Source organism: Pezoporus flaviventris, unplaced genomic scaffold, assembly GCF_033815535.1.
Source record: "Pezoporus flaviventris isolate CSIRO_AGI_PZ_B2104156 unplaced genomic scaffold, CSIRO_AGI_Pfla_v1 ptg000031l, whole genome shotgun sequence".
Classification (NCBI taxonomy): domain Eukaryota; kingdom Metazoa; phylum Chordata; class Aves; order Psittaciformes; family Psittacidae; genus Pezoporus; species Pezoporus flaviventris.
Window position 1 is genome coordinate 9,932,114 of NW_026892579.1, and position 24,535 is coordinate 9,956,648.

At 39.0% G+C, this 24,535-nt stretch overlaps 1 protein-coding gene across 4 annotated transcripts in view; it reads left to right on the top strand.

Annotated features, from left to right (window-relative positions):
• BVES (blood vessel epicardial substance) overlaps positions 1 to 22,263 on the top strand; it is a 57,909-nt gene extending 35,646 nt beyond the window's left edge. For 2 of the 4 annotated variants that reach the window (XM_061460178.1, XM_061460179.1), the window contains exons 4-8: positions 8,762 to 8,949; positions 9,881 to 9,989; positions 11,900 to 12,067; positions 14,341 to 14,482; positions 21,951 to 22,263. In XM_061460178.1, coding sequence (XP_061316162.1) covers positions 8,762 to 8,949; positions 9,881 to 9,989; positions 11,900 to 12,067; positions 14,341 to 14,482; positions 21,951 to 22,075 — 732 coding nt within the window. In that variant the 3' untranslated portion in view covers positions 22,076 to 22,263. Of the gene's footprint in view, positions 1 to 8,761; positions 8,950 to 9,880; positions 9,990 to 11,899; positions 12,068 to 14,340; positions 14,483 to 17,859; positions 18,047 to 19,597; positions 19,669 to 21,950 lie in introns of those variants that run through there. The other 2 variants (XM_061460180.1, XM_061460181.1) reach the window with 2 other exon arrangements.
• Positions 22,264 to 24,535: the final 2,272 nt, after the last annotated feature.

A 24,535-nucleotide genomic window follows, 5' to 3' on the forward strand; every position in this document is an offset into this window, starting at 1 on the left:
CCAAAGCCACAGGATTCTTTGCCCTTTGACTAAATGTATATGCGATAGAAAATAAATTGGTTAGTTTTATTATTTATTTTATTATTTTATTATTTATTTTATTTATATGCCAGAAGTATATTGTGATTCTGCAGAATGATTAGCAACCTAGCCTTCTGTTGGTATATGCACATAAGAATTAGATAATCTTAATGTAGTAGTTGCTATTGTGTGCCAATCAAATATTAATGAAACACTAAGTGTTTGAAAGGTTAATACTACATTTTGTAGCTTCCAAAATCTAAGGCAGATGGATTTATAATGTGAAGATTACAGGAATATATATGGGGTTACATTATCAGCAGAATAATTACATTATCTTTGCCTCTGCCCAAAATCAAGCACATTCTGCGAGTGCGTAAGAGCTGGTACAAGAAAACAACAAAAACCTCCAAAACCTAGCTGTAAATAAGCTCTTCACCAAGATAACACAGCCTGTGTAAGAGGACGGCTAGGCAATTAGCAACCTTCTCATTTCCTGGCAAGGCAGCATAAAGCTTGACTTCTGTCTTGGCTAGGAAATAGCTTAAAACTAGCTAGACTGATCTACTACCACACATTTATAGATGTATAGTAAATATTTCTAGTAATTGCTCTCGACGAGTAATCTTCCCAGTTAAAGGGTACATTCCTCTTCAGTTTGTATTGCAAATGCTCTTATTAAAGCTTATTAAATCTATTTATGTCATCATGAAGACACAGCAGCATGGTGAAATTGTGCTGTATTTCTACTAGTTAGCAGTGTCCGTGCTGTCCAGTGCACCACACAAAATAACAGTTGTGATAATGTAAAGCCAGTGAAGCCAGACTCTACTCATGTTTGTGTCTACAGGTAGATATCCTATGCAGGTACTATGATTTCTAACATGGGATGAGCTCATGCTGTGTTCTTTTCCCTCACTGAAGCATCCAAGTTAGCGTGTTCTGCCTTCCCTCAATCTGCCCGCCAATTTAGCTTTTTAATATTATCTTGAGGCTTGTCAGATGGGACAGGAACTGGCTAACAAAGTAAAACCTTACTGCAAAAGGCAGGAGCAACAGCTGATATAAACTCATTTTCCTAGAAAACCAAGCCTTAAGACTTAATTGTATTTTTAAAAATTAGTTGTGGAATGTGTCCTTCGAATATGGGTAATGGTCCTTGGGTTCATATCCATCCAACTCTTTCCAAAAATCTGAACAGAAGGTTATTAGAGAATGAAGGAGTATCTTGGGAAGAGGACACAATGTTTGCAGTTGTATATTAAAAACTATGTTAGCATTATGATGTAGACTTTATTCTGTTAAAGTGCCAGCTATTTTCAGTAAATCCTGTATTAAATTTGTTAGCAGAATTATTTATAGGAGTTAGGATAAGTGGTAGAAGTGGGTGAAGTACTCTATAGGTGGGAGGTTAAAAAGGAGGAATTGTATGAGGTCATGAAACTTCACTGATAAATCGTCAGTTGCCAAAGTTCGTAGAAAATTACCTGTAGAGAGGGAGGATAGGATGATCTGCCTTTAACTTTGCTCTCCATTTCCATTTCTGTAGCCCTTTCCCACTGGCTGTGTAACCATAGCAGAATTGTGGTGTGCAGCACTGTGCACTGTACACATGTAGTGTGAAACAACAGATTGGTTTATTATACAGAATAAATTGGAATTATAGATGGAGAATGGTAGAGTAGGGAAGTAGACTTTGGTGGACATAGAATCATAGAATTGGTTTGGGTTGGAAGGGACTGTAAAGATCATCCAGTTCCAACCCCCTGCCATGAGCAGGGACATCTTCCACTAGACCAGGCTGCTCCAATCGCCCTCCAGCCTGGCCTTGAACATGGCCAGGGATGGGGCAGGCACAGCTTCTCTGGGCAATCTTTTTCAGTGTCTCACCACCCTCACAGTGAAGGATTTTTTCCTAATGTCTAACCTAAATCTATGCTCTTTTTAAAAATGGAGGTTCTATTGCGCCTTTTCAGTCAGTGGGAACTTCACTGGACTGCCGTGACTTCTCGGATATGATGGATAATGGCTTGGCAACTTCATCCACATGATCATTTTTTTCAAATGCTATGTAAGTTAAGGATTTCAAGTTAAGCAGAGCCAGAGCAAGTTGTCAAAGGAAGAAGAATGTGAAGGAAATGAAAAAAGATGATAGAAAGGCTGAAGTCTTTACCAGTATGGCCAAAAACAACTGCAGAACGAACCCCAGGAGGCAAGAGCAGCGTATAAAAAGAGGCTAAAGGTTAAATTGCATCTGTCTGCAACAATTTGATAAATTGAGTACATCTACTTGAGTACATGTGTTAACAAAGGAAGGGTTCTACCTACAGTGGTGTTCCTCCAGTATGGAGCGCAGATTCACTCAAAGGTTACCATCTGCGGGGCTACATGACCTATACAACTTAAGGCTTAGCCAAGAATTAGTTCTAATAGACTAGCCACCTAGTGGTGTTTCTCTGTATATTAAGACCTATAATAATTTCAGTAACTTTATTTCCATTAAGTTTAAGAAATTACAGTATTTATGAACATTACATGAAAAATACTATACTATTTTAATTGGTGTAATATGTAATATTTGATGCAATTACCATTAAAGTGGGTTATCTTTTTGGTTCTTTTTAATACCCCCAAAGCAAACCTTAACACTAGTGCCTCTTAGGTTTAGTTCTCAGCTCACTGTCCAACAATGAGATGATAAAAAAAGATTTTTATTATTTTTTTTTTTCCACAAAGACCTGAAAAGAAACGTAGTGTATGATAAATGGTGGGGATTTTATGTTTTTTTTCCTTTATAACTTTTATTTAAGGCACATAATTTGGGCAGAACTATATTTAAAAGAGTTTCCTGTATGTATACGTTGACTCTGCACATCCCACTATGATCAAAATACGGTATTCCACCAATTTCATTAACAGCAAAATTGGCATGGTTGAATTTTAAGTTTCCTCTTTCCTGTTTGGCCGGGAAAAACCTCTCTGGCACATAGGTCATAGCCATTTAAACCTGACCTTTATAGATGAGCACACTGCTCTTACGAAATACCTTTCTGTGGTGGTAAAGCTTTCAGCATCGACACAGTGGAGATCAATGACCCCAGCTTCGTAGTCCAGTTCTTGAATGGAATGAGTGAGTTTGCAGAAACAGTCTTCCATGTGAAAACTTCCCAGGTGCTCCTTCTGGTGAGACTGGAGTTTCTACTAGAAGGAACCAACCTTAAACCAAATGTCAGTTCTGTTGACTGTAAAAATTAAATGACTAAGCCTTGACAATCTCAATAGTTTTGGATAGAGAACAAAGTAAAATCATTAAACCACCACCACAGTTACCTGTACTGAATCTCTTTTTCTTCATCTTCTGCAATGTTGAGCTGCTTCCTAAAGACAGAAATGTGCAGGAAATAGAAACAGTAAAATGTAGGAGGATTATCAAATAGCTTTAACTGGGAAGTTCTCTACAAAGGCATTGGTTGTTTTCTGAGGTAGTCTCGGTCATATTCCGATACTTGTCCTGAAACACTACATTGTTAAGAACAAGAGTGCTCCCAGAAATGAAAGGCCTCTAAGAAGAAGCATATAATACTCAAGTATAACAATTAAGAGTACTTTCAAAGAGTACAAATAACTATTTGTGGTCTCTGGTTCTGTGACAGTAGCTTTACATCACGAAATAGGAATTGGAATCATCTTGTTTCGCTTCATCCATCTCCATCCAGAGTGATTCAACCCACCCACTCAATATCTGTTTAAGATGTGACAGTGCCATCCTTCTTCAGTGGCTAGAAAACAAGCCTACACAAACACTGTAAATTATTAACCCAGTGCTGCAGTCATAGGTGAGATGCACTTCATTGCTGCTGTCTAGCAGTATCAGGAAAAAAAAATCAAATTGGTTCATACCAATTTAAACTGGAAAACAATGGAGAACTGGAGTCTGGCTATCAAAAGTTTTGTATTCCTACCGTTGCAGGTGTGGTCTGGGAACTGTGGGTACTCAGCTTCTCTGAAAGCTGAGTTCTATATAGCTAGTAAATTATGTGGATTTAAATAGTAGCTGAAATTATACAGAAACAGGATAATATCCAAAACAATATACGAATTTCTTTGTTTCAGACTATGATGAACAAGCTTACTTCAAGTGATGCCATGTCTTTTTGATGCCTAGTAGTAATGCATTTCAGCTGTCTTACATATTCTGTTTATTATGAACTTGAAGGCTGTTTTTAAGTGCTTTTCCTATAGAAAGCCAGAGAAGGGGGAAAAAGATCTCAAGAACTCATTTTGAATGAGATTTTCTGTCTGCAACTATTGTATTGCCTATCTCAAAATGAGCTTTATTTAGCCATCCTCACAAATTACACTTTTAAGGAAAGAAAGCAATGAAGAATAATCACAGGTTAGTCATATTTCAGAATGAATAATTGATATGTTCATGTTTTAATTATTTATTTTATTAAATGGAGCATGCAGAATAGCAGTGAGTTTCTTTCCCAGCCAGAAGATAATTTCTGTGGTCTTGACTCCTTAGAGCAGATTTGGCTTTTTTAGTCTGAGTGGAAGCTGCGAGAGCCTAATCAGTGTCTCTACAGAGCTCTGACTCGAAACTCTGGCAGCATCACAGAATATTTCAACCACTGGTGAACAAAATATTACACCTACCTATATGGCTCATTTGGTATATGACCCACAGGCATGACTGGAGGAGCAGTCACCTGCACTTGCAAGGAGTGAATAGCCTGTTATGAGGGAGACCCACTAAAGTGTATCTGTGGTGTCCAACCTGATCACACTTTATGAAAGTGGTTATGCCTGCTTTCTCTTTTAACTATTACACATTAGAGGAGGATCATGAAACCTGAATTACTCACTAAAGGGATTGCATTAATGCTCCAGCGCCAAATCCTGCCCTCATGTCTCTATGCATTGTTTTGGATTCAGGAGTCTTGAGAACTATTTAAATACTCATCTGAGAAAGGAATTCATCTTTCTTTGAGTTACAGTGGTCATTTATAGAAAGAGGTGCAAATTAAATTGGTATGGCTGTGAAAAATGAGGAAGAAGAACCTGCTGGCAAAAGATGTCTTTGAGTTCACAGGTATATGAATTGTGTTTTGAAATCAAACACTTTAGGGCAATCCCCAACACAATACAATTTCTCTCATCAGTTTAAATTTAGTCCTTGTTCTGTCCATGTAGATGTCCTCCGAGGTGTTAAAAGAAGGTGGCAAAAGGAACATATAGTGTAAGATTGAATTGGTAATTAATTCAGTGGAAAACCAGTGTAACTTCAGGTCAGGTGACACACTGGGCATATCTAAATCCATGCGCCCTGAAGGCAGGTACCTGCAAATCCTGATGTCACTGTGAGGCCATTCCTGACAATCCTTGAACAATGGAAGTGACCAGGAGTGGAGGAAAGCCAGTGCTACTTCCTCCTTAAAGGAGGGCAAGAAGGAAGACCCAGGGACTTGCCAAGCCACCTCAATCCATCAGAAGGTAATGAAATCACTAATCCTGGAAACCATTTCATTGCACATGAAGGACAAGAAGGTGATCAGGAGCAGTCAGTATGGATTCACCAATGAGAAGTCACGTTTAACCAACTTGTTGACATTCTACAATTAAATGACTTTCAGGACAGATGACAGGAGAATGGTGAATATTGTCTACCTGAATTTCAATAAAGCCTTCAACACTATCTCCCATAAAGTCCTCTCAGAGAAGCTGTGGAAGTATGGGCTGGATGTGGACACAGAAACCTGATTGAATGGCTGGGCTGAGCATGGTAACCAGTGGTATGAAGTCTAGTTGTAGGTGTGTACTGTGAATCCTGGTATGTGGTGCGTACGCTAGGAGTGTAGCTTAGGGGTCAAGGCCAGGTCTGGTCCTGTTTGACATCTTCACTAATGATCTGCCAGATGCGTACCCTAATGACACAAAACTGGGAGGAGTGGCTGATAGACTAGAAGGTTGGGAAGCCATACAAAGGGACCTTAGCAGACTGGAGAAATGGGCCAGCAAGAACCTCATGAAGTTCAACAAGAAGTGCACAATCCTGCACTAATGGAGGAACAACCCCATGCACCAGTACATGCCAGGGACTGACCAGCTGGAAAACAGATTTGCAGAAAAGGACCTGCCAGTCCTGGTGAGCAAGTTGAACCTGAGCTAGCACTGTGTCTTTGCAACAAAGGAGGCAATAGTATCTTGGGCTGCATTAGGAAGACCATTGCCAGCAAGTCAAGGGAGGTGATCCTACCCCTTTGCTTAGCACTGGTGAGATATCTGGACTGCTGTGTCCAGGTCTGGGCTTTTCCAGTAGAAAAGAGACCTGGACATAGCTAGAGATAGTCCAGCAAAGGGCCATGAAGATAATTAAAGGATTGAAGCATCTTTCTTGTGAGGAGAGCAGGACTGTTCAGCCTGGAGAAGAGATGGCTTGGGGCATCTTATAATGTGTATAAATACCTGAAGGGGGGGTCTAAAGAGGACAGAGCCAGGCTCTTGTCAGTGGTGCCCAGTGACAGGACCAGGGGCAAGGGACACGAACTGAGACACAGGAGGGTCTGTCTGGACATGAGGAAACACTTTTTGCACTTTTTGTTTTGCTGTGGGGATGACTGAGCACTGGCACAGGTTGCCCAGAGATGTTGTGGAGTCTCCATCCTTGAGAATATTCAGAAGCCATCTTGACATGGACCTGGGCAACATTGCTCTAGGTGACCTTGCCTGAAGAGGGGTATGGATAAGTTACCTCCAGAGGTCCCTTTCAACCTCAGTCATGCTGGGATTCTGTAGCTTTATTGTTAACCTTGTCTGAATGTTTATATTCTAGCCCTCTTCAGTCCTGATACCATTTCTGGGGCAGAGGTGAATTTATAGGAGTATGGAGACATGTTACAAAATGATGGTAGAGTAATTAAATAGAGTCATTTAAATGATTTGAGCAGGCAGCAATTCATATCTTATTGATGCTTGTTGAAACATAAAAAAAATCAACACTTTAATACAGTTGTGGGCGGTAAAGGTACACAGATACTGTACACAAAGTTAACAGTAAGTTTGGATATGTGTATAGAAAAGAAAGTTTTCAGGAGCTCTCTCACAAGAATTTTACATGTTAAGCCCTTGAAAACAGGTATGTGTGTGTGTTCCACATAGGGGTTGCATAAAAATCACAGTGGTTCATAAACTTGCTTCCAGCTTTCATAACTTGAGGCTGTCTGGGTAAAAAGTGAAGTCTGCAGGTTTGGCATATCCTTTTGTTCAGCTTTTGTGGAAATTTAAAGGCTGAGAAGTCACAAAATAACAGCAAGGTCACAGAAGCAGCCTCCTCTCTCATGTTTAGAAATTTAATAATGAACTGTATACCATTTCTGTGGGATTAGCCCACCATCTCTGCCCACAGGATTGTCACTTCCAGAGTGATTCCCATGGTGGTCAGTGGCCCACATGTGGGATGGACCACATCCAGTGATTGAGACTGTCTATGAATTACTCCAGATGTGATTCCACACATCCAGAAAGTTTCTGCCTCAGCTCAGTTCTGTATCTAAATAAACTTGAAATGTAAGAAGGAAACCTCAAAAAACTTTCCACTGTGCTTGTTGTACTGTTTTGCACACACATGTAATTCTACTGAGCACAGCTAGGGCAGGATTTTTGATGTGGAATACATGTATACCTTAGGGGTGAAAGACAAGTATTTTCACCCTATAATGCTCTCCTAAGGAGGGAGAAGTAGGTACCTGACAGATTGAAGCTTACATGGGCCTCAGACAGCCTGTGGCTTCCCATGATCATTCAAGATTTGCCACCTCCTCCAGACACAAGGTAAGTGGAAGTGACAGCTGGGTTCCTGTGCTGCCTCCTTCTCTGCTCCCCTGGTTTTAATATTAAAATACAAAACAATTGAGGAAATGGTATAAAATTGGAATAGTCTCATTTGTTGAAGTGGTGACTCTTTTTTCTTTCCTGCCTTTTTTCTTGGTTGCTTTTCCTTCTGTTCTGTGTATATTTTATCTTTTCATTGTCCGATGCTTATTGTTCCCATTTGTTTTCCTCCCAGCAAATATGCAGACTTTGTTCAGGCTGCCTCTGCTTTCAGGGAGGCTAGGACACTGTCTCATTCCCTGCTGCTTTCATTCAGGAAAGACTTACAGGCTTGGGATTTCAGCCAACATCCTTTCCCTCATTGCCTCTGCCTGAGTTTGGGTGGGCTCCTAGATGTGGGATGTTCAGCTGGCAATGTTTTTTTGTCTCACTCACCACATGTGGTTTCAGTATGATGGGTTTGGTTTTTAGGACTTGCTTTTCTACTGCAAGTAAGCCAAGAAGCTCAGGGATGAAAGGGACTCCAGGAGAGCCTGAGAAAAATAGCGAGAATGAGGTGTGCATGTGATGTGAAAAATGCAGGTAACCTGCTTATATTTTCCCCATGTAATTCTGAGCAAAGTCCTATTTGCTGTTAACATCAACAGAAGTCTCAGAAGACCTCTTATGTCACTTGGATGGAACAGGATTTTAAAGCACCAGTGTGCCAGCTTGGCTAGCTTTAGATAAGGTTTTGGTCACTCTGTCATAGGCAGTGTTTGTGGATAGATGTCACACGTTTACCACTTCCCTTGTCTGAACACAACAAAGATGTTCCTCACACATAGCAACTAAAGCATGCATCCAGTCTTACCCTTTTTAACTAATGCATCTGTGTTTTTTGATGTCTTTTAATTTTACATTCTAGATCAAGATAGAGAAGGAGCTTAGCAGCCTTTACAAGAGAATGTTTGAACCTCTCCATGTGCCTCCAGAGCTCTTCCAAAGACTAACTGGACAATTCTGCAACATTCAGACTTTAAAGACAGGTCAAGCCTATGCTGCAGAAGATAAAACATCAGTTGATGATAGGCTAAGCATCCTGCTGAAGGGGAAGTAGGTTCTATAAAGCTTGGGTACAGTCTTATGCTTTGTGTTGAATAGATTAGAAAGTTATTGGGGGATTTGTTAGCTTTTTTAGTGTTACTGGTTTTAGTGCATGATGGTCTGTAGCCAAATAGTCTATAGGTATAGACTATTTTGTGACACTGTTTTCAAATTACAATGCTGTCTCTTACTGGCAGCTTATTATGTCTCAATTTGTATATGCAGCTGCATGGATTTTTAGTAGGAATTATATTTGTATAATACCAAAGGCAGTGTATTCCAGGACAAGCAAGAGATCTGTTTGAGTCTTAGATATCTAATTCATCTTCTCAGTGAATTTGAGGAAAGGAAAAAAATATCCTTCCAGTAGACTTTAAAACAACAGGCCTATTGGGATTGATTCATTGCACATGTATATACAAGCAGAGAGCGGCAGGTGCGCTGCCTAGAGGCTAACAGGACCCAGGTGAGAAAGAATAAAATAAATGCCCATGGCCAGGCAGTGATCTTGGAGTTCTTGCTAAGTTCTGGCCAATATTTTAATCAGTTTCTGTTGACAGCAGCTTCATATGTCAGGCTTCATAGTTTTTCTTTTGAAGTGATCTGCTGCTCATTACTGTAAAGCTAGTTATCTAAAGGAAGCCTGATTCTGGTCTGGCTTGATAGCAAAACCCTGCAGGTGTCTTTCATTTTGAATATCAGTGTTTTGAGGATACACACCACGTTCAGCAACTTGAACTGGCTGGCAGTTGGTTATGCTTGGAATTAGTGGAGATTTAGGTAGAAAACAGGGTAGCTCTGGGGCTGATATTCCAGAAGATGAACATATTTTTGCTTGTTACCTACTGTTTTACCATCGTCAATAATCATATCCAAATTTAGATTAAGTGAATCAATCTCCATGACTTTAAAATGTCACTTCATACATTTTTATTTCCAGAATGAAGGTGTCTTATCGAGGGCATTTTCTGCATAATATTTACCCCTGTGCCTTTATAGATTCTCCTGAATTTCGATCAACGCAGATGAACCGGGGTGAGAAATTCCAGGTACACTTCGGTTTAAACATCATTGATTACGAGCTGATGAGATCATTAAAAACAGAGTATAAACTTGATCAACTATCTGACTAGCATAATTCTGATAGCTTTCTAGCACTGGTATTTTATGATAGATCATCTCAAGGATAACTTTTAAAATTAAATGCTGCAAAACAGTATTATGATGGTGTTTGCTGAGTAGTCTGGCTTTTGATGTTCTGTTCTCTTTTAGTGTTTTCAAGTTTATATTGCATTAAGAGATTATTCAGGACAAATAAGAGATAGTTTTACTGGAAAAAGAGCTGATGTAAGCAGTCTCATCAGTGGTTCAAAAACTGAAAAGGAAAAACAATTATCGTAATTGTTACTAAAATGAAAGACTAAAAATTCAGGCACTAGGAGTTTGAAAGTGGTATTTACCTAAATATATTAATGATTCTGTCCTTTTGAAGGTTGTTAAAGCAACATAGCTGAAAGAGATCGCACTATTTTGAAAAAAAAAATATTCGTATGGGGAACATTAAGGGTATATGTTTCTAACAGTGTAATTAGGATATATTGTACTGTAGGTTGTGGGGAAAAAAATACTATTAAAGAAGTTGGTTTTTTTTTTCCGTACTGAAATGGCTGGTTTGCTACCTCTTATGATTATGTTCTTGAACTGGGTACATGTAATAATGACCAGACTGTGGTTGACTGGGTCAATCCACCCTGGTACCCTGTCAGAAGGGGAGGGAGAGCAATGCAGAGTCTAAAATCAGTGATTGTTGCCTTATTTTCCAGTCAAATAATAGGCTTAATGCCAAGGAGAGAGAATTGTCCAGACATGCTCATTTCGCAGCAGTGAGGTGTCCTCTTGGCACAACCTGCTTCTCTTGTAAGCAGTGGGATACAAAATGATCCCTGTGAAGGAAAAACGCTCATGCCTGAACTTCTGCCTGCCTGAAACATTGTTGTAATCTGGTGCTGTGTACATCTTTCACTCTGAGTTCTACTCATATAAACACTTTCAGTGTTGCTCTTGCAAGAGGACATGGATTCAATCTTAAGCACCCCATCTGCTGGCAATGCTGGCATATTCTTTTTCAGCCTCTGTGCTTATATTACAGACCGTGAAGTTAAAATCTATGCATACATTCTCATTATTTCTTAGCCTTTATATATTTTTTTGAAAGTAAAGTTTGTTTGTCATAGCAGAGAGCGCCTGAATTCTTCGTAGATGACTGTCATCCTGTTCCAAAACATGCTGTTTGGGATCACTGAGTGGTGCAGGTTACCATGTCCTTCGCCAGCACAGGGGGATGAACCTGGGTCCAGCCTCCCTGCAGAGGGTGGAAGCTCCTCTGTAACTATCAATAGCTGAATTATCAGTAACTGAGCTAACGGAGCCTTAGCTCAACTGCTAGAAGGGGGCACCTGTGGGATTAGCAGGGCTGACAATGAAGAGAGAAAGATGAAAAGATGTTTTTAACTCACTAAAAACTCTTTGATGGAGACCTTTGGATTATAGTGGTTACTCCTGTTCGGTGAGAGCAATATAAAACAAAACCAAGCAACATACAGGCCTTTTGGGATGAAAGTAGCATCATCACTGTAGGACTGACTTTATATGTAAATCTTCTCTGAAATAAATGCTTTTACATTTATCAGAGATTTTCCCCTGTTATGTCCCCCCAGGTTTTCTGAAAAACAAACTGGCCAAGATTATCAGTTAAAAACATGATGATAATAAATATCTGAGCTGTTTTATATTTGTAAAAGTAATATCGTGTTCTAAGGAATACCAAAATGTTTATGCTTCAAGAGTTATTGTAACTGCAGGCACAAATAAAATGGTATAACTTATTTTAAAGCATATTTAAATATGCTAATTTTAAAACATTTTTAAATGTGCTAATTCTGAGCATGTATTTTCTCAGGTCACCATTATTGCAGATGATAACTGCAAGTTCCTGTGCTGGTCCAGGGAAAGGCTGACTTATTTTCTGGAATCTGAGCCATTTCTTTATGAGATCTTTAAGTATCTTATTGGCAAAGATATTACAAATAAACTCTATTCGTTGAATGACCCAACCTTAAATGACAAGGTAAGCAACTGAGGTTTCGTTTGGGAATTTTCCTCCTACACACAAATTTATTGTTATTTCAATTTTAGATCCTCTGAAAGCACCTTCTTTTAACCTGCTGCTATCAGCTACTGATTTCACACTTGCTGCCTTTTAGTGCCAAAGTATGAGTGCAATATTTCTGTTAGCAGCAATGTTGGTTAAAGTTAGCACAATAATGTGCAAGAAAGATTAATAACTGAGATTCAGAACTGATTGGCTAGTGCAAATATTTCTAGCCAACTAGGAGACATGATGGCGTAGGTGCTTCATCCTGGATATCTTTTCTCATTAATAAATGGGTGCCTTTGGACAAAGAAGCTTTGGGGTTTTTTTCTTCAAGAATTTGCTTGCATATCAACAATAAGTTGATATGATGTAGTTAGTGGAAGGAGGCATGAGATACATATATAAAAGATATAAATACATATGAAGACATATATAATAAATACCTATAAGGTGATAGTAAATATACTCTAATAAATGATAAATATAAATGCAGATAATATAATATAAAATATAAAAATAAAAAATATAATATAAAATATAATTGCATATAAAATATTCAGTGGTCTCAATATAACTCATTCTTCTTTGCATGTAGAGGGAGTGTGTGTTTTAGGTGTCACAGTAAGTGGCCCGGGTGTAGTCATGGATAGATCAATTATCTTGTTTTATTTTCATTTTATCTTTTTACTTAGTTACATGGCTTTTCAAGATTTGAATGGTAACTCAGCTGATGGTGGTTTTGCTTGGGCTTTTTGTTATTATTATTTATATAGTGGCTGTAGGGTTCTTATACAAAAATTATTTGAAAAACTTTCACTGTCATTTAGGAAAAGTTTTATAATTTTGTAATACAGTATTTTCATATTCTGTCTGTATTGATTTAACTCACACTACCTCAAAACAAAAATCCATCTCATCAGACTGCCCATAATTATATATATATGTTAAATAGTTATTTCTGGGAAGTTGTGAATTTACTAGGCTTTATTTTTAATGACAGTAGTCACATGAATTTCAGATTATTGTAACTTTCATCACAATAACTTTTGAAAACGAGTTATAAAAATGAAGAGTGAGTATTTGGGAAATTTGTAGTACCTTTGTATTCTTCCTCAAATGAAAATCCTGTTGCACAAGCTCTTCCTACAAAACACAGGACAAATTCTCCTTCATTTCCCCATTGCCAGCACTCTATGCACATGTCACTTCTCACAGGCTTCATTGTCAAATGTACATATTACTGATGTCTTTAATGCTTTCTAACTCCTGACAATCTCAAAAGAAAATTTTGTGGTTGACTCCTGTACACAGGGCACATGCAAGAGAACAAATAAAATTCAGTATAGGTTGTTCATAATCAAGATGATAGTAAAAAGATAAGAATATAAATTCATTGTTTTGGAAATCCAAAAAGCATCCATTTATTTGTAAGGAACCCTATGATTTTATCCTACCTAAGGAGATTTTCACTGCTGTTGAGAAAATAGTCATTCCTCTCCACATGAAATAGGATGGCAATTCCTGACTTTTAAAATTCAGTAAAGTGGTGTTATCCACAATGCTCTTGTCACTCATTACTGCCTTCACATACCTAAAATAGCATTCTGACTTGCAGTAATACTTAGCAGGGTACAATGTATGGTTCCTTACAAATATTATAGTAAAAGACTTCTCAGAAAGACCACTCAAAGCAAATGGAAGCTCCTGAGACCATTTTCCCAGCAGAGGATAATGTTCATGTGATGCATTTAATCTGTCTTCAGTGAAATCGAGAGCCAAGTGATCGTCTGCTAGGAAGGAATGACATGATGAAATGAAAAGCCAGAAAAGTGAACGAATTTCAGTTAAGACATAATTGCTAAACTCTATATATAGCATGCTGGTTTGTTTCTCAAGGAGGTCCAGGCTTATCATATCTTTTAATTGCAGAGCATCATATCTAAATAATGAATTACCAAAATAATAAAAATCAACCTTTCTGTAGGAAAATACATGAAAGTCCAGTGCAAAACAGAATTAATATTGAATAATTAACCTAAGGTTTCATGCTTGCCAATGTATTACCAGCATCTTCTATTTTCATTTAAATCAATATACTCTGCATAGAATCTTCTGCTCTAACCAGTTTCTTGATCCACAAATAGTCATAGCTGAGGCCAGAGCATCTACTACAGAGGAAATATTTATAATTTCAGTTTTAAGTTGCTTGATACCTTTTTTAAAATTATAATTGTTTACATTTTTAGGCTTCAAAAAAGATTGATCGACAGCCTAGTCTTTGCTCACAGCTCTCTGTGATGCAGATGAGAAACAGTATGGCCAGTACCAGTGACAGTGAGGATGGTTTGCAGATGTTTCTTCGCGGGACTTCCTCTGCATCCTCTCTTCGTGAGTGCTCAGGATAGTTTGTGCCAGTTTTGAACACAGCTTGGTTATCGTTAGAGATGATTGCAGAACTCCTGTTGCCTTCAGTGGGAGCAGACTGTTGCTTTTTGAATGCTGCTGCACACCAGCTAAGTGGAAGAACCTAACTAGGGAATTCATATGATGCATAAGGCTTCATATGCTAACTGAAGCTACCTCATGTAGATACTGGCAAAAACCCCAACATGTATTGTAATAATTTTTGGCATAATTTTAATGTGTAGGTATAATACGGAATGTTTATATCAGTGGTGCAGAACTGTGAATGTACAGTGCTTGTCACAGTAGTATCTTCTTTGGTCTGTGACTGGTGCTTGTAGAAATTAAAAACCCAGAACATTTACCCTCAACAATCTGGCGCTTTGTGTTTCCTCCTGAGGTAGTTGGCAGTCTGGAGAAATGTGGTATACAACCATTACTTTGATGCCACATGGAAAATCTCCAATTAACCTGTCAGGCTCTTCTCTCCTGTTTTTTGTATGGCAGGAGTAGTAGGGAACAGCTAAAGTGAGGGGAGAAACTATGTATGACCATTTTGCTTCTACTCTCAGAATTTATTCCTTTATAGAACCTTCTGAATTATTTTTTTTTCTGGGTTATTGCTGTTGTTTATTTTTAATTCCCCTGAATCTAAACTTCAACAGTTACCTAAACTCTGAAAGGAGCTTTTGAACAAAAAAAAACCCAGAAGATGCTCAATTTTCTCATTTGCCACAAGCAGTTAGTTTAACTGATTTGAAAGAATCATACAGAATTGTTCATTTTGATTTGGGAAATATTATTCTTTAGTAATTAGAATTCAAAGGAAAAAAATCACTGCCAGTTATTGATAATGGTTAAACTCTCTGCTGAGAAGATAAAGTGTTTTAAAGTATTTAGACCTTTCAATTTAATTATCTCTTTTCCATTGTGTTCCTCACAGTTCTTATCTAGGAAGTCCTTCAGACTTGGAGGGCCTATCTGTTTTCACTCCTTAATAATGGTATAGGCTGCATGCCCAGATAGGTGGAATCAAAAGCCCTGCTAGTGTTTTCCCTGCTAGAATATTGAGGGTGACATCTAGGATACAGTTTGATGAAAATTTCAGTGGTGTTTTCTGTATTTCTCCTCTCTTCCCTGAAAGGACATTTAGAATCACAGAACAGTTGAGGTTGGAAGGAACCTCTGGAGATCATGTAGCCCAACCCCATGTTCAAAGCAGGGTCAGCTGGAGCAGGTTGCTCAGGGCCATGTCCAGTCAAGCTTTGAATATTTCTAAGGTGGACGACTTCACAGGCTTTCTGGGCAACCTGTTCCAGGGCCTTACCACCCTCATGGTGAAAAAGATTTCCCTTATTATAACTCATGACTGTTGTCCTCTGTTCTTTAGTGCATGCCCCTGAGAAGAGTCTGGCTCTGTCTTCTGTATACCCTTCTATTAGATAGCCGAAGACAACAGTAAGGTCCCCTGAGAGCCTTCGGTTTATAAGGCTGAACCCACTCAGTTCTTGCAGCCTCTCCGTACATGTCACATGCTCCAGGTTTTGACCATCTTGTTTGCTCTCCACTGCACTTGCTCCAGTGTGTTCATGCCTTTCTTGTATGGGGAAGCCCACTGGACACAGCACTCCAGATCCTGTCTCACAAGTGCAAAATAGAGTGGATTAATCTCTTAAATTGAGCTGGTGGCTAGCTCTTGCTAATATGCCCCAATATATGGATGGCCTTCTTCACTGCAGGGGCACTCTGCTGGCTCATGTTCCACCAGGACCCCCAGGTCTGTTTCTGCAAAGCTGCTCTCCATCCAGTTGATGCCCAGGCTGTACCGCTTTTTAGGTCTGCCATGTCCCACGTGCAGCAGTTTGCCTTTGTTGAACTTTGTGTGGTTTCTGTCACTTCTTTTCTCTGGTGTCTGAAGGCATATTCCTACCAGCCACCCTGCCCTCTGGCCTGTCAGCAGTTTCTCTCACTATTTGGCTGTTGTGTGTGAACTTGGCAGAAGCGCATTCCATCCCATCATCCAGGTCCAATATATTGAACATTATAGGCCTTGGTATTGGCCCTCAAGGGACACTGCTGGTAACCAACTGCCAGCTGGGTTTTGTACTGCTGTTCACCACCCTCTGAACTCAGCAGTCCAGCGAATATTTCACCCAAGCTGCAATCCATGTATCCAGTCAATTTCTCACCCATGTGGTTAAAGGGTTTTATGTTAGGCTGTGGAGGGTCACGTTACAGTCCAGGTAAACGACATCCACTGTACTCCATTCATTCACAGAGCTTGTCATCTCACCACAGAAGGTGGTCAGACTGGTCAGGCTCAGTCTGCCCGTGGTACATCCATGCTGGCTGTTCCCAGTCACTTTTCCATCCTTCATGTGCTTGGACATGGCTTTCAGAAAGACAGGCTCCATGATCTTTCTGGCAACTGAGATTAAGCCAATAGGCCTGGGTATACTTCCCTGGGTGCTTCTCCTTGCTTTTCTTGAAAATGACCATGACATTGTTTTTTTTTTTTCTGACTGCCATGACCTTTCCAGGATGATAGAGAGGGGTCTTGCAATTGCATCAGCCAACTCTCAGCACCTTGGATGCTGCCCATGTGATTCCACAATCTTGTATATGCCCTGTTGACTTAAGTGCTTCTTAACTCGGTCCAGCTTTTCAGTAAGTCAAGCATCACTCTCCCAGTCTCTACCCCTAGACACAGAGACCTAGGAGGCTTCAAAACAAACCTGTAAAGTAAAAACTGAAGCAAAAAAGAAACTGAATATCTCAGCCTTTTCCATGTCACTAGGTCTTGTGCCCCACTGAGCCATGGTCTCAGTTTCCATGGTCCTCCCTTTTGTTGCCAATGTATTTGTAGAAGCCCTTCTTGTTGCCCTTTACTAGATCCAGGTCCTGCTGAGCCTTGGCTTTCCTAATTCCATCCTTGCATGCTTGGACCATATTTCTGTACTCCCCCAAGCAGCTTATCCCTGCATGCACCTTGTGTGTGTGTGTGTGTGTGTGTGCGTGTGTGTGTGTTAAGAGTTCTGTCAGGACTTTCTTGTTCATCTATGCCAGCCTTTTACCACGCTTGCTCAACTTTCTGTACACTGGAATGGACTCTCTTTGTGTTTTGAAGAAGGTGTCCTTGAAGATCAACAATCTGTCTTCAGGTCCCTTTGCCCTTGTAGACCATGTCCCACAGGTTCCTGCCAAGTAGAACCCGGAGCAAGCCACAGTCCCCTGTCCTCAGGTCAAGGGTTGTAACTTTACTATTTGTCTTGCACACTTCTCAGTATCTTAAACTCCACCAGCTCCTGGACACTGCAGCCATCAACCTTCAGCTCCCTGATGAGTTCTTCCTTGTTCATCAGTGACAGATCCACCAGAGCAACTTCCCTCGTTGGCTCACCAATCACTTGTGTGAAGAAATTGTCTGCTGCGCTATCCAGAAATCTCCTGGACTGCTTGATCCCAGCTCTGATGCCTTTCCTCCAGATACTGGGGTGGCTAAAGTTCCCCATGAGTACCAAGACCTGCGATCATGAGGCTTCATCCAAATATCTAGAAGGCTTCCATCTATTTGTTCTACTTGATCAGGCAGCCTGTAGCAGATACCCGCTATGAAGTCTCCTGTGTTGGTCTGTTCTTTGATCTTTACCCCTAGGCTCTCAACTGGCTTCTCACCTGTTCCATGGCAAAGCTTCATGAAATTGAAGCCACTCTTTTGTATAGAGAGCCCTTGGACAAATGTGCACACTCAGAAGCCGGAAAAAAATTGTAAAACTGTGTTTGTGCAATTAGTTAAAATTAAAATTCTCTTTCAGGCTTAGCAGCAAAATGCTTACACCAGTATTTCAGCTTTGGGGAAAGTAATCTAAATGCATGACATGTTCAGCAGTAATTCCATTAATTCGTAAGATGCATCCATGCTTAGCACATTCTTGATAAATACATTTTTCTCTGTTTACTTTTCCTTGGTTTGTGTACCATATTTTCTGGTGTATTTTTTCTGGGATGTTTTTTCCCCAAAAGAGGGGTTTAAATGTCTTTTATGTTCTGAAATTGCTTGGTCCAACAGCAGTTGGCATAGTTGATACTGCCATTGCCACCACCCCACTGGCAACAATAGGTGTGCCAGCCTCCCAAGTCCAGTGGTTCCCTTACTTCTGGGGAGGCAAACAAGCTATTCATACAAGCAGTGTATCTTACATCCCGGGAAATAATTGTCATTTGTTTCTTCTTTGCATTTTGACTGATGCAAGATTTCTGACTTCTGTAAAACATTGATAAGAATTCTTGATGAAAGGTTATTTATCTCACTAAACTGTAATGCTTCAATCTCTTTTTGCCAAGCTAGCTTGGTTTTTGTCCTGGGTACTGTCATTGCCAATGATGGGTTTGCTACCAAGGTGAGCTCTGCTTAAAGATTTGTATTCAATGTGTATTGTGGCCATGTATTCGCATTTTCTCAGATCACAGGGAAAACTGAACAAAAAAGCTGCCATTTACCTTAGCACTGTTGTGTTTTCAACTTTGGTCTGTTTTTTAAGATTCAGTATGACGTATACACTGAGGCTTAATGTCTCTGTATCTTCCTTCTGCAGTCAGGCATTTCTTTATTTAAAAACAAACAAGCAAAATCCAAAACCCCCAGAAGTTTTAGTGAGGAACATATGGAAATTACAACTTTTTTCTTTCATTTTTTAATTAGAAGAATAAATTAATAAGAGAAACCTATCGGTGCAGGAATACTGTCTTGGCCTTGCTAGGGGATTAATTGTGTGGACAAAAGCTTCCCATTACAAATATGATATTTGACTACTAAACTACAAATATGTTTTATTCTCCTAATTTCCATATTCTTAAAAAATTGAGCATTTATATTTTTGCATAATCCCAACTTTTTAAATGATGCTTTTATCTGTGCTACAGACAATAAGCTTTGACTCATTGAAATCAAGAAACTGATACAAATCTTTTTTCAAAGTGTTTTGTACCAAAAGAGTGAAAAACACGGATTACTAGGTCCCAAACTACAATTACTAACAAAGCTGTGTTTTGCATTTAATTAACTAAGAAACCCAACTAACTGTTTGCTTTTATATTAAGGAAATAACCAACAAGAGTTCTATAATGCTTATGGAGTGAGTCGTTTGCAGCATGATGTTTTCTGTTGATAACATCACATTAACTCAGCGATCATCCTCAAAAAGGTATTAAACTGAGGTTTCTTTATCATGTGATACTTGCTCTTGATATCCATGATCCATCTGTTTGTAATTTATTAGTAAATGAAATTGATGTATCTCTTTTCCAAAATTTGAATTAAGCAGAAATAGTTCAACCTGATCAAAAGGGTAGCTTCACCTGACTTTCAGTTCTTTAAGAAACATTTCAGTATTAGTTTCTATTCAATAGTTCAATAGTAATTCATATACTTAGTAGTGATACAGTCTTTTTCTATGCTGTTTGGTTCAGATCACTCAAACCTGCTGGTCAGTAAATCTGTATTTGCAAACTTCTAAGCTAAACAGGGATGTAGAAACGTTTTGGTTTAGTAACATTTTTATTGGTATTATCCCATTATGTGTGTTCCCTGTGTTATACCCAGCTTGTGGTTAAAAGCAGAATTAAATTTCATGGGGAATGCCATTTTGATAGGTATTTGGACATAAATACTCTAGAGAGATGTATGGAAGGCCTGGGTTCAAGGTCTAACTCAATCTCTTGAACACCAGTCCAATGCTGGATAGAGGCATCAGCAGACAAGTTTTTTGTATTTGGAGAAAATGAGGGCATAACTTGCCAGTACTAGTCCTTACATTGGATCCTGTCGAACAGGCTTATGGCTTCTTACTTCTGGAGAGAACTAAACACTTTTAAACCGAAGAAAACAATTCTAAAATGGCAATAAACTTATAAAAGATCTAAAAAAAACCAACCCAAAACAACAACAGCAACTAACTCAGTATTTTCAGACATCCTTTCACCCTTGAGTGCAATTTGTTGGTGTCTCTCAGCAAAGTCAATCTTGTATCCAAGCACACCCACAGACCTTGGATTTAGACAATTAAATGATCTAGTCATCACTTGTTTAGGCCATAAAAACCCATCTGTGTGAAAAGAAGTGCTTAACAATTCCAGTATTTAAAAATGTGTTTGAGTAATCTCTTATCATGGCAGTTAAATTAGTTTTTGAATGTCAAAAGGAAAATCTAATACTTTTTCAACATAAAAGCTCTAAAAAGCTAATTCCAAACAGTGTTTGTGTGAATGTGACTTAAAAATACAATAATACAATAACCCACTAGTCTTGCCTATAACCTCTGTTTTGTTCTCCTTATGCAACACAAAGAAGTCCTTCATAAATAGGCTTCCTTAGCAGAGTACTTTACTGTATATCTGATGAGCTTTTTCTAAAGTCATAAGAATAGCCCTGCAAGAAGAGTATGTTATGGCTAGCAGTACTTTTTTCAAGAAAATCTGAATTTTAGCGTGTATATAAATAATCGGGCGGGTCCACTACCTCTTGCTCTTTTCCTCTCAAATGGTATTTCAAAGATGTACCTAATCTTTCTGGTCATCATACACTAGCTGTTTACAACCTTGTGGCACTGTGGTGGTCTGACTCTGGAAGGAGGTACTGGGAGAAAAAGATGTCCAAGTGCATATGCAATTTCAGAGTGAACAATAGAAAATAAACCTGCTTGGCTGATGTCAAGGGAGTTCCCTAGTTTAGCCCTCATGCTGAAAACTTGACAACAATAGAGGTAGCTTGCAGCTACCTCTGGAGCACAAAAACTCCTTTTAATGTTTTACCAGCAATAGCTGTGGTGTGCATCCCGCTCTGGCCAGCTCTATGAATTGCTGCTTTGGAGAAATTAAATCACTGTCAGTCAAAAGTGACCTTCACCTGTTAATCTTGTTTTCATTGTGGTTCTTTATGGGGGTATCATATTTTCTCTGAGTTTTACATTGTCATGCTTTTAAGGCAGTTAGGGCTGTGATCGTGTACCCACCTGAGGTTTGCCCAGTACACTGAGGAATTCTTTCACAGCCAAGGCAAGCGTGCAGGTGTACTTCCCCTTTGTACTTCAGGCAGCTGTTCATGGTGTTGTTTGTGATGAAGAATTAGTGGGTGAGTAACAGTAAGAAAACAATTGCCAGGGGCATGGCATTGGGCAACCTCAAGAAGTCAGGATTTGCCCTGAATCTGGGGAGAATACTGTGCCTGTGCCTGGCCACAGGATTTCAACCTTGGAGATATTGCTGGTTCACTGCAGCATGGCTGTCCCACATCCAGGATTTCCTGATACCTGTGGTCAGATAACAAAGAAGCCTTCACTTATAAAATCCTCTCACGAGGGAACTAGGACAGGATTACCAGACTGTGTACTAAATAGGTGTATGTAGTAGGTGTATGGCATAAAATTAATTCATAATTTCTCTGTAACTGTGACAGGCCCAGGCCGGACATCTCCCTACCTGAGAACTTCCACAAAAATGAAGCCAATAGAAGAAAGTGTTGAAGATGACGTCTTTGAAGCACCATCTGCTGATAAGCTTGAACTCCAGCGGCTGCCTTAAACAGATGTGTCCTCCAGTGTATCTGGGCTTGCCCAAAGCTCCAGTGCAAGAGGAAGAAGCTGAATTTGAGAGGAATCTGAAAGCTAAAACCACATCTCCGTGTTTGATTTTGCCACATCATATGTCAGTGGCTTCTAGATGAAATGTCACATTTTATTTTATTTCTAAATAAAATAGATAAAAACTTGTGTGGGTTTTATTTTTGGTTTTGGGACATGGGTGGCTGCTTTATTTCTACTTTTGCCACCATAAATTTAGTATTAAGTGGCTGACTAACCTGAAATTTCTAGAGATTTATTCCATAGAGAATACCCCAAATTTCATTTTGGTAAGTTTCTTAGAAGCCCCAATCTTAGTGTTTTTCAATGGGAGATTTTGAAGCTGTGTTTACAAAGCCATGTTGCTGTTACCATCATTGGTGTGAGTCTTCGATGAAATAGGACACACACTCTTCTGCACCTTTTGGTAGGTACTTGACTCTAATTCCGGTGTTTCCAAACCTGACTGCTTGACTCTACAATTATAATAATTACTTCAATTTTAATTTTTCTTGGCCAAATACTTAAATATAATGTTGCCTTTTGAACCTTAACTTTTTCTTCTTTAGATAACTGTATTACACTGAAATCTGTGCTGTTCTTGGTCTTATCTGTGGAATGATTGAGCTGTTATGGATTGACCTTTTCACACAGCAATATGTGAGGTACACATGACACCTGATGTAGGAAAATCAGTTCATACCTCAAAATTGGGTAGCTGCAAGTACAGTAAAACATAGTCTCATGTTGGGAAGCATTGGGAAGCCTTTATAACCGTCACTTGTATTAGTCCTGTCTGTGATTTGTGGAGACACATAGATGGTACCTGTATTTCTGTGCTTTGGCAATTCTTGAAATTTGTTATGTACAAACAGTATATTTTAACTAAATATAACAAAAAATGGATTCTGTTCCATTTATTGAATTGCACAACACTCCGCTACATACAATAATAGAGGTTTGGCTTAAATTTTCAAGCTGTCAGAGGTGTCAGAACCTGGGTTTTGCTGGTTTGTTTCACTTCATTTTATTTCTAAATATATCCTGACAAAGCATCCTTGAGTCAGCCAAGCAGTTCTCTCCTCAAGCACATGCACTCTCAAAACTTGCAGTTAAACAATTGCAAGTTTGAGCTGTGTTGTCAGCATTCCTGCTTCTGTGAATTTAAATCCAGTGTTTAATATTAGATCAATATGTCTTGTGGTTCGGTCATTTTTGCATTATTAAAAACATCACTCTGAGGTGAGACATACTAATTTATATGAATAAGTGTAAAATACCTTTAGGCCACTCATCTGCAAAAGACAGCACACTGGCTTCTGTTAGAGCTGATGTGGTTTATCATCTAAATCTGATTTAATGTTAGTCATCACAGGTAGAAATTAGGAAGTCCTCTTGCAGCTGCTGTAGTTTAAGCACAAGTGCTAGTTGGAACAGCTTTCAAAACCACTGGTTTGATAAACCAAAATGATACGTAGGATCAGCTGCGAGCTGAGGTAAAAGTGGGATTCAGCAGCTAAAATATAAATGCACATTTAGAATCTTACCACATTTTTAGTAGCTGACTGTCAAATACTGGCAACTGAACAGATTACACCATGAAAAAAAATACAGTAGACAGCAAGAAAGCTGAATATATGCTCATTGCAAGGGTCTTGGACTCGGGTTTGGATTCTGTGACCTTTGAAGGTTCCTTCCAACCCAAGCTATTCTATGATTCTGTCATTAGAAAATACAAAACAATCTCCATGCAGTAAAATGCATGCTAATGGAGAAATATGTATCCTCGTAACTCCAGTGACTGTGTGGTGCAAAATTGTGAACTTGTTTGAATTATTGGATGTCCTGTTTCTTTTAATAAAAAGAATACTCACAGAACATTTCAGTAGGGTAAATTATAAAAAATGCAGACTTACTTAGTTTGGGATCTCTGCAGGTGATCTGATCTAGCCTCCTCTAAAGCAGGGTCAAGTTCCAAATGAATGGAAGTGTTGCAACGATGGAGACAAAAATATTAACAGGCGCCGTTACAAGAAGATGCCTGCGTGTGAGGACCATATGTCTGAGATGTTTATCTTCCTTTTGGATTACAGGACAACAGACTTTGTAAATAAAACAATTCTGTATATTTTTGCAGGTTTTACAAAAGCTGCTCTAAGTAATTGGTTATTGTAAGGAAAGTGATGGTTGCAGACCTACAGATCAGTGGGTGATGGCTTTCTTCTTCCTGGCAGTGCTTTCATGCTCTGCTTAAGAAGTGTAAGAAGCATCCTGTAGTAATTGAGATTTAAGGGAGTATTTGTATCCATGGGTAGAGGGTGGCTGTAAACCCATTGTTAGTTCATTTCAAGATGTGATTAGTAGATCAAACATAAAACAATGTATATTTTTAAATCCTAACATCATGTTTTGTTGGTCATAA